Source organism: Eleutherodactylus coqui, chromosome 1, assembly GCF_035609145.1.
Source record: "Eleutherodactylus coqui strain aEleCoq1 chromosome 1, aEleCoq1.hap1, whole genome shotgun sequence".
Lineage (NCBI taxonomy): Eukaryota > Metazoa > Chordata > Amphibia > Anura > Eleutherodactylidae > Eleutherodactylus > Eleutherodactylus coqui.
Window position 1 is genome coordinate 59,353,828 of NC_089837.1, and position 17,223 is coordinate 59,371,050.

The 17,223-nt window shown below is 40.2% G+C and overlaps 1 protein-coding gene across 1 annotated transcript in view; it reads right to left on the reverse strand.

Annotated features, from left to right (window-relative positions):
- Positions 1 to 4,013: 4,013 nt before the first annotated feature.
- FKBP1B (FKBP prolyl isomerase 1B) overlaps positions 4,014 to 17,223 on the reverse strand; it is a 55,440-nt gene continuing 42,230 nt past the window's right edge. The window contains exons 3-4 of the mRNA XM_066596675.1: positions 7,981 to 8,093; positions 4,014 to 6,179 (exon numbers count right to left, since the gene is read on the reverse strand). Coding sequence (XP_066452772.1) covers positions 6,051 to 6,179; positions 7,981 to 8,093 — 242 coding nt within the window. The 3' untranslated portion in view covers positions 4,014 to 6,050. The remainder of the gene's footprint in view (positions 6,180 to 7,980; positions 8,094 to 17,223) is intronic.

Here is a 17,223-nt window from a genome sequence, read left to right on the forward strand (position 1 = left end):
ATGCACGATGTATATTACAAAGTGCATTAATATGGCCATACAGAAGTGTATAACCCCACTTGCTGCCGCGGGACAACCCCTTTAAGCTTACAGTTAACTAAAGTCCCTAAGTCCTTTTCCAGATCAGTGTTTCCCAGTGGTTTCCCATTTAGTGTGTAATGACATGTATTTTCTCTGCCCACGAGCATAACCCTACATTTCTCAGTGTTAAACCTCATTTGCCACCTTTCTGCCCAAACCCCCAACTTATCCAGATCCTCTTTCAATCTCCTTGCATCCTCCCCTGTTACTTTCTTTACATAGTTTTGTGTCATCTACAAATATTGATATTTTACTGCACAATCCTTGTACCGGGACATTAATGAATATATTAAAAAGAATAGGGCCCAATACTGCCCCCTGCAATACCCCACTAGTAACAGAGACCCAATCAGAGTATGTACCATTTATAACCACCCTCTACTTTCTATCTCTGAGACAGTTACTTACCCACTTACACACATTCTCACCCAGACCAAGCATTCTCACTTTGGAAAAGTCAAGAAACACAAGATTCAGTGACTCTCCCTAGTCCGGTCGAGAACTTACCTCCTCAGAGAAGCTGATCAGGTTGGTTTGACAGGAGTGGTCTCTCACAAACCCATGTTGATACAAAGTTATACAGCCATTTTCCTTGAGGTACTCCAGGATAGCATCTCTTAGAAACCCTTCAATATTTTACCCACAATTGAAGTAAGACTTACCGGCCTGGAGTTTTCAGGTTCACTTTTTCACCCCTTTTTGAATATTGGCACCACATTGGCTACGCACATATCCTGTGAAACAGACCCTGTCACTATAGAGTCCTTAAATATAAGAAACAAGGGTCTGTCTATTACATTACTTAATTCCCTTAAACCCGTGGGTGTATGCCATCGGGCCCCGGGGATTTGTCTATTTTAATCTTTTTAAGATGGCTCTGCACTTATTGCTAAGTTAGACTGGTGACATTTAGTGGGAAGTTTGCATTATCATTCTGCATCTCATTTGACATTTCCTTTTCCTCAGTGAATACAATGTAAAAAAAACTGTTTAATAGATTTACTTTCTCCTCATCACGCTCTACAATTTCTCCTTCATTATTTATTAAAGGGCCAACACTTTCAGTATTAATCTTTTTACTATTTATATAGTAAGCATGGAGCAGGAAACAATATGCTGAGCACAGGACTCCCGGGGAGCATGTCCATCTTTTCCACAGGTTTCCAACATCTCCAGTTTCCACCAGCTGTGACTTGAATATCCAAAAGAGAAAAACCAAAATCTAACAAAATCCATTAAATATACAGATGCATGACAAAACATATGACACCCTCAAGTGAGAACCCAAAAATTAACTTCACAGCATAAAGGAGGGAGGGCAGGAGAACAAAATTCAGGAACCAAGAGGATGGTGGAAGAGCAACTTCAATTTAAATTCTACCCCACATAGAGGAGGGACAACAGGGGGAAACATAGACCAGGCTCCCGGACATGTTAAACTTTCACCTGTGAGTCACTTGATTTAACTGGTAAAGTCTTCTTGATTGTATTCGCTCACTTTTCCTGTTGTTGTCCATCAAGTTAAGACCACTATGAAGACTGCTTCCATCCACATCTTCTCTTTGCCACACAGACCTCTCTGGCTCTTCAGTTTCCCAGCCCCTTCTACAGTTCCCCAGATAGTAGTAGTATAATACCTGGTTCCCCCCACAATCATAGTGCCCCTTTTAGGTTCCATAAAGAAATAGTGCCCCTCTTATTGCCTTCCTTTGTGCTCCCTATGTAGTAATGCTTCCTTTTGTGCATGCCCCCCCCCCCCACCACCCCACACACACATTAACAGTGCCCCCCTAGCACTCACCGAACCACATTTTGATGGCAAGCTGCTGTGTCCTAATCCTGTTTCTGCTGTCTACAACCTGGCACAAGTGGCATGATGCAGTGACGTCAATGCATAATCTGTGCCAGCAAGCTAATATCCTCAATCTGCTGCTGACCTCTCATTTGCCATAGACCTAATACAATGTGTGAACACACTCTAAGAAATGGGAGATGAGATTAACTCCTTCAACACTGTACATTTTCCCCTTTTTTAAGTTTATGCAAGTTTGAAAGCTCAGGAAGGATATTGTTTCTCCTTGGGCAACTAATAAGGCCATGCGTGCTTCATTGTTCCATATTCCCATTTGGTTTGAAAGCTATAATGTTTTTTCTTGTTCGATTGTTCAAATCATTTTTGTGAGTTTTTTCAGGATACCTGGGGCTTTGAAAAGTGAAAAATGCATTCAAAACAAATATGGCTTCATTTGCGAGACATTCATAGACTCCAAGTATGCTCATAGGATGGCACTCTTTTGGTCCATACTACAAAAAAAAATCCTGGTACCACTTAGTATCTTCTGTTGAAATGAAACATGACTTGGCATTTTGGCAGCACTTTGGGAGCAAATCAAGTGCCTAGTAAACAATTTACATTGACAGCTCTGGACTGGGTACCTTTGGCCCACCAGAGGAGCTGATTCTGAGGGTCCACCTTCCATCTATATAAAATATTTGAAGATCCATTTTTTGGCTCTATTTACATCTGCAGTGTAGCTTACGTTGATAACAAAAGTCACAATGTTCTCTTAGATCTGTCCCATGATGGATACCACCAGTGCTCAATGGACCCCATTGAGTTATAATGGGATTATCAGATTCCATATATGTGTCTGTCATGACTCATCCCATAATGAATAGACCCTAGTGGTAAGTGATTGGCTACAAAGTGAACATCCAAATGTAATTGTCTCCTTTTGTACTTTTGAGACCTATTACTGTGTTAGCGCCTGGGCCCACTGGAGGCTTGGAGGATACTGTGTAATGGCCCATTTACACGCAACAATTAATTGCTCAAAATTCGTTCAAACAAACTAATTTGAGCGATAATCGTTCAATGTAAATGCACAAAAATCGTTCACTATTCATTCGCAGTTTCTTACGCTGACTTTTCAGTCAGCTTAAAAAACCTTGTTGGCTCGCTGGCTTCTTGTCCTTTGTAAACGCTTTTCTGCTTAGCGCTTCACATAGGAGGTGAAGCGTTGAGAGAAGCAGACGAGCATCCCGTGATCCAACAGCAAGTCTTTGTGTAAAGGCTCTGCCCGAGAGCTGACGACCTTAGTGGTGACGTCATCGCTCGTACAGTCATTTAAAAGACTGTCAGCTCATATAAAAGAGCCATTACTCTGCTGGGGCACTTTGATATTAGGCCTTAACAACTTATACTTGTAACTCTGACTAAAGTGTTAACTGAAGTTTATACAACTATAGCCTTCAGAAGGATACACACCGTCCCCATTACCAGCAATGAATGATTCATCTGAGGCTCTCCTGTGCTAGGATGGTTAACACATTTTTAAGGGGAATGTCTCATTTCTAGCCAATGATGACCTGTCCTAAGCATAGGTCATCAATAGGGAACCACCACCTAGGAACCCAGTGATCAGCTGTTCACCCAGGCCAGTGTCTTAGTGTGTGGAGCAGTTTTGCTGCCTGAAGCAGACACATTGTTTGGCGGCTGAGGTTGGTACTAGGGCTGAGTCCCAGTGACGTGAAAGGGACTCAGCCCGTAATACCAACCCTAGCCACTGTGCAATGTGCAGAGCTCTGTATGCTAAGATACTGGCCCAGGGGGCACAGTTGATCTCCAGGGGTCCTAGGTTGTGGGCTATAATGATACGTCATTAATGGCTAGAAGTTGAACAACCGGTTTAAGAGTTTGTGTGCTCCAAAAACACTTGTTCAAAATGCCTTTCCAGAGCATTTTGAGGAAATTAAGAAAGAAACAAAGACATAGGGAATACCCACCCATAGACAGAGCGAAATGCCACTATAAAGGGTGGTTATTCAGAAGGAACTGAAGTGTCCTAAGTATACCTTGTTCCAAATGTAATGCTCAATTACGGAAAGTAAAACAAAGTTAAAAACAAAACAAGAACCACACAAAGCAATGATGATTTTCTTAAAATTTATTCTTCTTTGTAATATATATATATAGATCTGTGTATACATAGTTAAAGGAGAGGCTCTCTTTAGATCAGCAGCAAGCAAGACTTACAAGACTGAGTTGGTGTGATACAGAAGATAACCGTTAGCTAATGCCCATTTGTGCGCAGAATGTGCTGAGAACTTCCCCTGAGCACCTCCTTTCCTAAGTGTACTGTAAGGCAGTGGGCTTTATCTTGTTTATTATGTTGTTTTTTGTACTGTGAGTTATGCCACATGCAAATTAAAGGTTCTTGCTTCCGGATAGCCCATCGAAGCTTTACAGTCAGAAAAAAAAAATTCTGTCCCTTTCCCACACACTTTGGAGGAAGCAATTTTGTTTGCCGAGCCAATTTTCATGGTTGAGCAGCAGTTTTCAATCACTGAACCCTGAGAAATGAAGTTACGGTATTATTTCTAGCACATGGGAAGGCTTGGTTTCCCCATATTTTCTACTAGTTTCTTTTGCATGGGCCTCAGCTGCAATACCAGTCATAGCCGATCAATCATTGGGGCGCTGTTTTTGAAAAAAAACCCTAAAAGGTGGTGTTTTTGGCCTGCATTTACGTATCAAAGTAAGAGGAGCCCTAGCTAGCTTGTGTTCTCACGAGGATTGGTTCACCACACAAAATGGCTACTTCCGTTAACACCCGATTGCGAAAAACCATTTACCCCACTGGAAGGAAATGCTTTAACAAAATGTACAACTTAGAGAGTGTTATAGCTAAAACAGCAGACTTATTTGTGATTGTTGTCGTTTCTTCTTTTTCCCTTTGCTTGTCTTCTTAGAAATCAACAAAGTTTTTAAGCTTCAAGACAAAAAACACAGACACCACTTAAGAAATTAAAATGACAATAACAGCAATGAGCGCCCCCTTCTTCTGGAGCGGATAATTTTTTTGTATATGTTTTTTTCTCTGTTTCATTAAATTTTGTTTTTCATTCGGCTGAGGCCAAGATCTGGGAAGATACTTGATGAATGTATTAAAACATTTTTTTTTTTAAATAAAAGTAACATAGGTAGTTTTCCTTAAGGCCCTTTAAAGAGGCAGCCCTTCTGGCAAATTTTTGAAGTTTTTTTTTATTCTTCAACAATTTTGTAAAATTTCTTAATAGAAGATAAATAAGAAAAATGACCTTTTTTTAAATGGGCAATTTTAAAGCAAATAAGCCAACTTTATACAGCAAAAAAAAAACAAAAAAAACTTTAAATATCGTTTCTATATTAAAGGGCTTCGTTTTAATAAAAAAAAATAGATAAATTAAAAATAATAATAAAATACATTTTTTGAAGACCTTTTCCTGCTCAACTACACTAGTTGATGCCATTTGATTTCCAATTTTTGGGACTGCCTCTTTTAGCTGCCAAGAATAGGACAACTTTAAAGATCAGCAGCAGATGGTTTTCAGTTCTGGTTTCAAACCGGCCACACATTAAATACATTCATATTTGTATGCGTTTTGTCATGTAAGTATGTGGTAGATGAATTCCAGCCTATAAACAGCCAATGAATAACACCACCAATATATCACAAACCTACGGACACTTTCTAACAGTGAAAAGTTGTGTACAGAAACTTGGTGGAATGTATGTGATTTGGAAGGTCTTCATTTTATCTTGAGCATGAACAAGTTTTATAAGCTTCACTGATCTAGATGGAAAAGAAAGATGCAATGGGAGATCAATGAGTTCTTCATATCTCAATGACCTTGGTAAAAACCTGCCTGGATTCATTGCTAAAATTGACCTAAGTTAGAAGACCATAAATTCCATGTAGTCCTGTCATAATAATGCCAGAGAAGACTGCAAGGGAAGCCAATGCAGTCTGCTTTGACAGTGCCATGGTGTAATGTGAAGAACTGTGTGGCCCCTTTCTGCTGAAGTGGCCCTATTCAATCTCTTCGACTTCTCCAGCGGTGAAGATGGTGGTGATGGAGGTGGTCAGTTAAAGGAAGAGGTGGATAATGGTTTTGGAGATCTTTTTTCAGCCTGCCCTTTTGTACATTCACTCAATTTTTAAAAGCTCCACGTCAAAAATCAAGGTAGCATTGGGTGGGATGACTCCTGGGTGTCCAGTGGCTCCGTATGCAACATCTGGTGTACAGGTCAATTTTGCTCGTTGACCCAAACTCATCTGAAGGAAAAGAAAGACAAGAAAAATGACTCAGTGTTCACCATCTTTCAGTCCTTACTGTATTTGTATAATTTCTTATAAGTAAAATTCTTATGTATGTAATATTAGTTTCATGAATTACATTTTTCTGGAGTGGCCATATTGATTATTATATATATATAAATAATAGATAACCACAGTCTTCAGGGACTGATGGAGTAGAGTTCCCTTCCACAGAGGCCAGGAAATACAATACAGTCGAGTGTTACTATTCTGCCTTAGCTGGGCCTGTTGCAGTACAACTGAGCTGCTGTTAAAATCTCCTGCTTTCTAATGATAATGACATGACTCTGCTGACTCTGTCCCAGGCTACACAGGAAAGCTGAAAAGACAGCTTAGTGTGCAGTTCAATAACAAGTATGGAAGCAGGAAAACTTCAAAATTTTTCATACAGATAGTCACCTAAAAAATATGTTCAGTATAAAACATATATACAGTACAGATGAAGCCATGCTAAACACACGTTCACAGCACATTGCAGTGTTAATGTAGCACACCTATTCTATTTACATGGAGTGCCGTTTATTCACTTGTAAGGATGAGCGAGTATACTCGCTAAGGCACTACTCGCTTGAGTAATGTGCCTTAGACGAGTATCTCTCTGCTCGTCCTTAAAGATTCGGGTGCCTCCGCGGGGCGGGGAGCTGCGGGGGAGAGCAGGGGAGGAACGGAGGGGAGATCTCTCTCTCCCTCTCTCCCGCCCGCTCTCCCCTGCTCCCCGCCGCAACTCACCTGTCAGCTGCGGCGGCTTCCGAATCTTTATGGACGAGCAGGGAGATACTCGGCTAAGGCACGTTACTCGAGCGAGTAGTGCCTTAGCGAGTATACTCACTCATCCCTATTCACTTGGAATTATACTGTTGGAGTAGTCATGTTATGCGAATAGCATATCAATAGCATTCATGCACTACACAATTAATGCAGCACACCAAACATTTAACATTCACTACATCTGTATATGAAAATACCTCTAGTTGGAAGTGCTCTTTACACCATGGTAACCTTTAGGCAATTGAGTCAATACTTCCCTTCCCCATCATCTATACTTGAATTTGTACTTCCATAGCTGAAGAAGTTTGACTTTCTATTAAAAGTACCTTGGTTGTCCGACACCCATGAATCATAGGCTGCTTATGTTAGCGGGATACGTCTAGACTATAGTGATGCTAAAATGAAAATACACATAGGGAGCACATAAAATATTTTAGATTATGATGCAAAAATAGCAGCATAATTGATATTGGTGCCACATTGGTGACGGGGGCATGCAGCCATCTCTCTCTATATATATACACACAGTACAAATTGCTGTCTTCACACAGCTCAGCAGACATCAAAAATAACGGACACAAAAAAAGCCAAAAGTGATTGAGGCATTCAGCTCTGTCAATAACAGCATGTTATGAACGAAGCTTAGTCTTCCCTATATAAGGACTCCTGCACATTAGCATGTAGTTCCTTCCAGATGGAGTCATGCATTCTCCGTGCACTGGAGCACAGGCTATGTCACACACTGTATATATGGAGATGTTCTTTCTCAGAAGCAATGCACCCAGAAGAGAATATATACAGAGTCCGGGGGAGGATGCCAATTTAGCTCAATATTCCGCACTGTATTGCTGGCTAGAATGGACAGTCATGTGTATGATCTAGATTAGTGCAAATCAAAAAATTGGTGCCAATACTCAAAGCAGCCTATTACTAGATTTTGCACACAATCTACAAAGTGAAGTTGTGCGTTTTCAAGATCTACCATACAAACCTGTGCAATGCCATCATCCCATCCTTTAATCACTTCCTGCCGTCCTAACCGAAATTTGAAAGGCTTGTTTCTGTCTCTGGATGAGTCAAACTTCTTCCCATTTTGCAGCATACCTGAAATAATCAAATTAAAAAAAATATTTAGGAAATTCGAGTTTTAAAAAAACAATTTCACCATTTAGAAAATAGCAGCAGGAGTGTTGTCTCACAAGACATCAGTCAAAAAGATAACACTGGTAAATATTACCAGAAAAGATACTAGACCAACACTAATTATCCCCTCATTACACAAGAATATAACTACAATAAATACTGCCCCCTGTGTATAAGAATATGACTAGTACATCTATAAACAAGAATATAACTACTGTAATACTGCTCCTATATACAAGAATATAACTACCGTACTATAATACTGCCCCCTATGTACAAGAATATAACTACCATAATACTGCCTCCTATATACTAGAACTACTATAATACTGCTTCTATGTACAAGAATATAACTACTATAATACTGCCCCCTATGTACAAGAATATAACTACTATAATATTGCTCCTATGTACAAGAATATAACTACGATAACACCGCCCCCTGTGTTCAAGAATATAACTACTATAATACTGCTCCTATAAACAAGAATATTACTACTTTAATACTGCCCCCTATGTACAAGAATATAACTACTATAATGCCGCCCCTTATGTACAAGAATATAACTACTATAATACTGCTCCCTATGTACAAGAATATAACTACTATAATATTGTCCTCCAATGTACTAGAATATAACTACTATAATACTGCCCCCTATATACAAGAATATAACTACTATAATACTGCCCTCTATGTACAAGAATATAACTACTATAATACTGCCCCCTATGTACAAGAATATAACTACTATAATACTGCCCCCTATGTTCAAGAATATAACTACTATAATACTGCCCCCTATGTAAAAGAATATAAAGAATATAACTACTATAATACTGCCCCCTATGTACAAGAATATAACTACTGTAATACTGTCCTCCTGTGTACAAGAATAAATTATAATACTGCCCCCTATGTACAAGAATATAACTACTATAATACTGCCCCCTATGTACAAGAATATAACTAATATAAGACTGCCCCCTATGACAAGAATATAACTACTATAATACTGCCTCCTATGTACAAGAATATAACTACTATAATACTGCCCCCTATGTACAAGAATATAACTACTATAATACTGCTCCTGTGTACAAGAATATAACTACTATAATACTGCCCCCTATGTACAAGAATATAACTACTATAATACTGCCCTCTATGTACAAGAATATAACTACTATAATACTGCCACCTATGTACAAGAATATAACTACTATAATACTGCTCCCTATGAACAAGAATATAACCACTATAATACTGCCCCCTATGTACAAGAATATAACTACTATAATACTGTCTCCTATGGACAAGAGTATAACTACTATAATACTGCCCCCTATGTACAAAAATATAACTACTATAATACTGTCCCCTATGTACAAGAATATAACTACTATAATACTGCCCCCTATGTACAAGAATATAACTACTATAATACTGCCCCCTATGTACAAGAATATAAATACTATAATACTGCCCTCTATGTACAAGAATATAACTACTATAATACTGCTCCTATGTACAAAAACATTAAAAAAATATATTTATATTTTCCAAGTGCTCCATTGTGTGTAACAATGGAATTCAGTGACTGTAATGATACATATTTCCAACAGGCGGCACCATTTGACATTTTGCAGTCGTGAAATCTCAGGAAACACAGTATATATTACCCGGCACTGTTTTTACAGAAGGTGGATGAATCACGTTTCGCTCATTATAAGGTTTACACTGGAAGACATTACAATATCCATCACTGTTAGTGTCACATTTTCCATCGACTCTGGCTCCTGTCATCCATTTGCAGTGCAGCATGTGGCAGCACACCGCTCCTCCTTTCACTACAGTTCTATGAAGCCTGGCAGACAATCCTGAGAGGTAAGCCAGACAACATCTTCCTGAATAACAGACTATGAAGTTTCCGTCCAGGAAGTTGACCAAATAACCCAGTCACAGTGAGGCGAATTCTGAACTCAGCATTATTTGTGTAGAACGATTAGGGAAATCACCCCAGCTGCTCCATAGTTTTCTTGTACACTTATACTAAAGCCATTAATAGATGTATTAAAAACACCAAGGCTGCCTGTCCATGGACGTTTTTGCATTGCGTTCCCCGCAGCATTAATCTGGCCGCGAGGAGTGCAGCGCATGCTTTCCATTGCGTTGTTATGGAAAGCGCAGCCCCCCTATCCACGAGCGGAGAACCATAGAGATTCTCCGCTCGCGGGCGGCAAACCACAGCATGCTGCAATTTGCTGCCATTCTCCGTGGTGAGGCTATGTGTCAAATAGGCTGACCGCGGAGATCCGCCCTATTGCTCCTGCTCCCCGGCGGCGGAGATCCGCCGTGGGATATCGCAACGCCCGTGGACAGGTAGCCAAAGAATTACTACATTGCCTCTGCTGAAAAAACTGCCCATAAACATACTTTAGACTATAGTCAAAAATTCAAAAGGTTCTACAGGATTAGAAAAATATGACTTGTTTCTTCTAAAAACAGCGCCACAGCTGTCCAAAGGTTGTATGTGGTATTTGCAGCTCAGTCTCATTCACCAGATCACATCTTCCGGATAGCCGATAAAGTCATCATTATCGGCTGCACCTTTTGCCTTGTGAATGGGGCATGTGCTACTGACAATGATACTATTGTATTGGGAAGAGTGATCAGGAAGAGAACATTGGTGCTCATTTATAAGGACTTTACACAGACCAATCTTGTAAATGGATGGTTGTTACACTGCTGAAATTGAGCCATGTAAAAGGACCCTAAAGGGGTTCTCCAGGACTTTTACTATTCATGACCTTATCCTCAGGATAGGTCATCCATAGTTGATCAGTAGGGATCTGCCACTCTGGACGGCCGCCAATCAGCTGATTTACAAGCCTGCCGTCAGCATGGATAGCACTGCAAGTAGAGAATGTTTTTCCTTTAATTGGGTAAAATTGGCTTCTATCTCATTGACTTTTTTTATTACTTCCTCTAAAATCAAAATTGGGGGGAAAATAGGCTGAACTGGATGGACATATTTGTAAATCCGGGTATACAGGCAGGTAGGATCTATTAGGGGTTGATCCAGGGAACAGTCTGATTGCCATTAGGGAGTCGGGAAGGAATTTTTTCACCAAAAGGGCTAATTAGCTTCTGCTCTTGGGGTTTTTTGCCTTCCTCTGGATCAACACGGGAGGATAGACAGGCTGGACTAGATGGACAATGTCTTCATTCGGCCTAACGAACTATGTTACTATGTATATGTCTTTTTTTCAGCCTAACAAACTATGTTACTATGTCCTAGACAACCCCTTTAAGAGCAATAATATGCAAAGAAAACCAATCCTTGAAGACCTATTTCCTCCTGAGAATGAATGTCCAAATTATTCTGGCATCCGTATAGATCAGTGTTCAGCAAATAAGATTTCCCAGAAAACTGTTCTGAAGTTCCTAAGAAGACAACAACAGGAAGTTTTGCCCTTTATGTATTACTTCCCCGTCTACTAGGCTTTTTTGATACAGGAATGTATCCCACATGTCCCTTCTATATCACAACCGCCACTATCTCCCATTCAACACAAACTCATTTTCAAGACCTTTCCTTCCTAACAGTGGAGACTGGAGTACAGGCATTTAGGATATGCTGGTATAGCCCGGTTGCTATACTGCAACTTTTTTTATTCTACCAAGGAGCAAACTAGTACCTCTAATCCATCATAAACCTTGCTGTTCGATTCATCCACCTCCCCACTATTTCTTCTAAAATCACCCACTTTCTCCTTTCTCCACCATGCTCCTTATTAATTAGTGTCCCCAAATCGTCCTTTTAGAAAAAGCGCTACAGTTTACCCCAGCTAAGCTCCTCTAAAATGACTCGGTCCCTCATCTGGATTCAAGTATTAGTACCTTATAATAAGTCCAGTGTCTGTGCTAGCCACACCATCTTCACTATCAGGCCTGCTATAACGGTCCTTTGACGTTTGCGCATGTGTCGACTCTTATTGAGGCCAACCTCACTTAGGACTATATGTCAATAAACTCCTAGAGGTCTTCTTCTGGTTGTGGTCAGGTTGTCCTGCAGTTTAGTCACAGGGTTTATTAGCCCTCTTAAGCTGCTTTGACTCCCCAGCGGGCTCTCAGAAGATGAAGCAGCCGCCAACACTACAGTCTCTCTCTCTGCAGTCCTTGTCCCTCTTGCAGAAATTACTCTTCAGCCCTGCAGACTATTATACTCCACACAATTTGCAGGCAACACCTATGCTCATCTACTTAGTCTATGCGCTTTGCTTGTGGTGCAGCAGAAAATCATCCTTTTATACCACAACTCTCAGCCTATCAGCAACCAGTCCTTCATGCATGCCAATTTCCACAACACTTGAATTTGGTGCAATTTTTGCTGCAACCCTTCAAGGAAGCCCCTTACATCACCACCCTACCCCTATTTGCCTTTATGTTGCTATCAAGTCCCAACAATAGTGCACTGTCAAATGGGTGATCTCCACCTAACAAAACATAATGTCAAACACTGAAACTGGGTGGTGGAGATCAGGAGCTATTGTAGATCAATGGGTGGGATACACTATTTAAAGGATGTGACAGTTTTTTTCTTTATCTAGTCGTGACTTCTATTTTTGTTTCTCTAGGTCCTCTTTAACCTATTCAACTAGATTGAGGTCTTTTCCAGCTGATACTTTGATTACAGCCTACACAAAACCTTCACCTCTGTGTCAACCTACTCTCTAGCACTCTAGTCACCTCCTTGTTCTCACCTATAAGACTTCTCTCGTGCTTCCCCTCTTCTCTGGCATTCTTGCATTCATTCCATCCAACATTCTCCATCACTCCAAAAGATAATTGAAAACTCATCTTTTCCGAGTGGCCTATAACCCTGCCCAAGATATCTACAGCTGCAGACTCCATTCCCTGATCTCCTGTATCAACTCACTGTTACCTATAGGTTGTAAGCTCATATACGTTGAACTCCCATCTAAGAAATCTCCTGGACACTATTTTCTTTCGTCTATATCCCACAATTTTTTTGTGAGTGTCACAAAGTGTTACCACAACTTTGTCTTATGTAAAGTGCTACGAAAGTGAATGTTGATTAATGAATAACAGTAATAATAAGCATTTGCGCCCTAGGAATGTCGGCAAAACTTGAGCTTCTTTTTTTATATTAACCTCAAAGACATTTTTCCCATAGAAAACACAACTAGATGGATGAGAAATTCAGATGGCTCTTCACGATAATAGTCATCATATTGGACCCATGACGAGTAGATGACTCTCTTACAGCTGGCAGCCAAATACAATCAACAGCACAATATCCTGCTTTCACTCTACCCCCATCGTCCGTATTGGAAGTGACAAGTAAATATTAGATCTGGATTTTGTCCTGCGGTGCTTTATGCATGAACAAAAGGTTAGCAAATGTAGGTGTGGGGATATAAGGAGCTTGTAAAATTGGCATAAGATGAGTGAGGGTTCTTCAAGGACTAGTGACCTTATTTATTCACTAACGTTTAGAAAATATTAAGAGTATAGGATTGTCATTAGTTATTCTTCAGGGTCGTAATAGGTTTATGGGAAGCTGATAAGAATAAAGAAAAAAAAAGTTGCATAAGATAAGACGGTTAAAAATAGTCAAGAAGCGCCAAGGAATGTACAGTCTAGGAATGTTTATTAGGAGAGTGTCAGGGCTGAGAACCGCTCCGGCAACTGTGCTGTGTCCTCAAGCTAATCAGGACCACAGCTGTCCAGGCTGCTATGATGAGTGACACTCGAGACAAATGCTGATATCTCAAAGAAGAGTTGGATGGTAATATATACCCTTATGGTTAATATTCTCTATGGAATTACGTAATAACCAATGCTAAAAGGACCATTGGTTAGTTCAGACATCTTGCTTGCTCCGGCCTCGAAATGCAGAAGGAAAAAAAAATGGTGTTCAGTCCTACCTGACCCTATGTCAAAACGTAATTGTCCCCTTAGCTACTAAATTAAGTAGTTAGCCAAACTGAATTGACATTAAGGTTCAATTTCAATTGACCCATCCAGGCCGACTAATGCCAGACCTGCACCTAAGAGCAGTCTAAACATCACTTAAGAAAAAAACCTGTCTACAATGTGAAGGTCTCAAAAAGTCACACATAATGCCACGTTCTAAAGAACGTTGCAAAACAAAGACATTGAAATCAGCCTGGAAAGGGTTAAAAAGCCATTGCTAATGGTCTGGGACTCCAGCAAATAACGATGCGAGCGAATGGAAAAAACTTGGAATAGAGGTGATCCTTCTTAGGAGTGGCTGGCCCATTAAAATATCATCAACAGTGCTTCAATGACTCATTCAGGAGGTCATAAATGAACCCAAGCAAGCATCTAAAAAACTGCCATATTTGCCCCAGTTATGATCAATGTACATGGTTCAACAATAGAAAGACACTGAGCAAAAATGGCATCCATAGTAGAGTTGCAAGGCGCAAATCACTGCTGACAAAAAAGAAGATAGATATTCCTCTCATATTGCCAATAAATAATTAAGATAACCTATAAGACTCCTGGGATAATCATTCTGTACACTGATTAGTCAAGGGTGGAACCTTTTGGAAGATTTGAGTCCCATCACATGAGGCATAAAAAAATAATAAAAAAAACACATTCTTCAGTAAGAACATCATATCAACAGTCAAACATGGTGTTAGTGGGATAGTCTGAGGCCATTTTGCTTCTTCAGGATCTGGACAACTTGTCATAATTGATGGAACCATGAATTCTGCACTCTACCAGAAAATCCTGGAGGAGAATGTCTGCCCATCAGTTTGTTACCTAAAGCTTAAGTGCAGTTGGGTTATGCAGCAGATAATGATCAAAAACGCACATGCAAGTCCACCTCTGAATTACTCTAAAGAAAAGAAAAATTAAGGTTTTGTAGTGGTCAAGTCAATGTCTTGGCTTGTGTTACGCCTGTCAGCTCATAGTTAATTTTGCCAGACCACCTTGTTCTGTCCACACGAGCCAGGGTGTACAGCTCCTGTGCCTTTCAGTCAGGTTAATTACCCTGCTATGTGTCTGAGAGGTGTGCTGGTGATTGACAGGTCTATCTACCTATTGGCTCCTCCCGCCTTCCTATATTATCCAGCTCTGGCTGCCTGGGAGTTGCCGATTATTGTTCAGTATTCAGTGTCTGCTGAGTTGTTCCAGCTACTCTGAACTGCTGAGGGTCAGTCCTAGTACCTTGTGCTATTCCCTCAGTCTGCTAGCTTCTCTGCCTTGTTTGGTATCCTGCTTCTGGCAGCTTGTCCGCTAGAACTCGCTGTTATCAGCCAGGGCTTTACCATCTGCCTCTGTCCTGTTTCTACTGTGCGTGTTGGTTTTGTCATCTGGCTTTTCTATCGGTGCTAGTGGGTAGTAGTCTCTTGCAAAGGTACAGTGGTCCCTGCCTCTCCTCCCCTAGGAAGCGTAGGGTCAGAGTCAGCGGCCTGGAAGTGTCCACCATCAGGGCTATCTCCAGAAAGGGACAGTTGTGTGGGTGAAGATCAGGGAGCCCCGCGCCATGCCTACCTAGGCACCCCACTAGTACTGTAACAGCTTGAATCGCATTAAGAGGTTGTGGCAAGACCTTAAACGTGCAATTCATGCTCTAAAACCCTTCAATGTAGCTAAATTAAAACAGTTCTGCAAAGAAGAGTGCACCAAGCCTCCAAGGTGTTGCAAACGTTTGATTGCCGATGTTACTGCCAAGGATGGCACAACCAGTTATTAAGTTTAAGAGGCAATTACTTTTTCTCATGGGCGATACAGGTTTTGAATAAATCAATGAAATGATCATTTAAAAGCTGTATTTTATTATTTGATATTGTGTTTATCTTATATTAAAATTAGTTGGACGATCTAAAACATATAAATTGTAATAAATTAGCAAAAATAGAAGAAATTGGGTGAGGAGCAAATACTTTTTAATAGCACTCTAGGTCCGATGTAAGTAATGAGAATCTTTCTCCTATATTGGAGTGAGCTACCCACTATTCTGATAACTTACACCCTATGGAATAATGTGAATGGTCTGATAAGCCATTCTTGATATGACCTTACCATATGGTCAACTGCCATGATGTGCCCATGTATAGGGCAATTGATCCAGGATATAAATGAAAAGAATATGATGTCCCACAACACAATGCTTGCAGACTCAACCAAATGAGATTAATTCTGTGGTACCTTTTGCACAATTTAATAACGCTTCTCTAAATGTATCTAGAAAATGTGTATTATAGACACTAACGTAATTGAACAGCACTTAGGATAGTCCAAGGAAAGAGACAGATATTAACAACAGTAATGGGATCTTAGATCACTTATGGGATATTCAATGTTGAAGGAAACAATAAATTATATTATTCATATAATTCTTTGAGGCATAATGTTTTTGAAACTTTTTAATGTATATACACTATGCTGATGAAAGTATTGGGACACATATAGAAGGTAAGATAGGCTGAAAAAGACATAATGTCCATCCAGTTCAGCCTATTACCTCCCTAAAGTTGATCAGGAAGAAGGTGATGACATTTGATTTTATTCAAATTTTTTACTGTGGTGGTGGTCCCCCATGCACCTCAATGACTGCAGTAAGGCATGCTAGACATGCTTTCCACCAAATTCTGATCGATGTGTAGAAGGATTTGCCTTCATTCTTTGCAGAGAGCCTCAGATAGTGATGCTGGGCGTGTTAGGAGTGCTTGGATACAGTGTTCTAGTTTCTCCGAAAGATGCTTAATAGTTTTGAGATCTGGACTTTGGCCAATGAAGTTAGCACATATTCTGCTTCTCAAACCAAGCCTCAACACTGTATGACATGGTGCTTGGTCTTCTTGGTAGAGACAAGTAGCTGTACCAAAGTATTACCACAGGATAAGCAATGCCATATCATACAGAATTTGTCAGTACCCATTGGCATTGGGGGACAGTATTAGAGTAGTTATATTCCTATACATAGTCCTTTCCAACAGAAACCCCTTAACACACATAACAGAAACTCCTCCAAATCTCACTGTTGGGATGATGGAGTTGCTTAGATACCACTCTCCAGGCTGT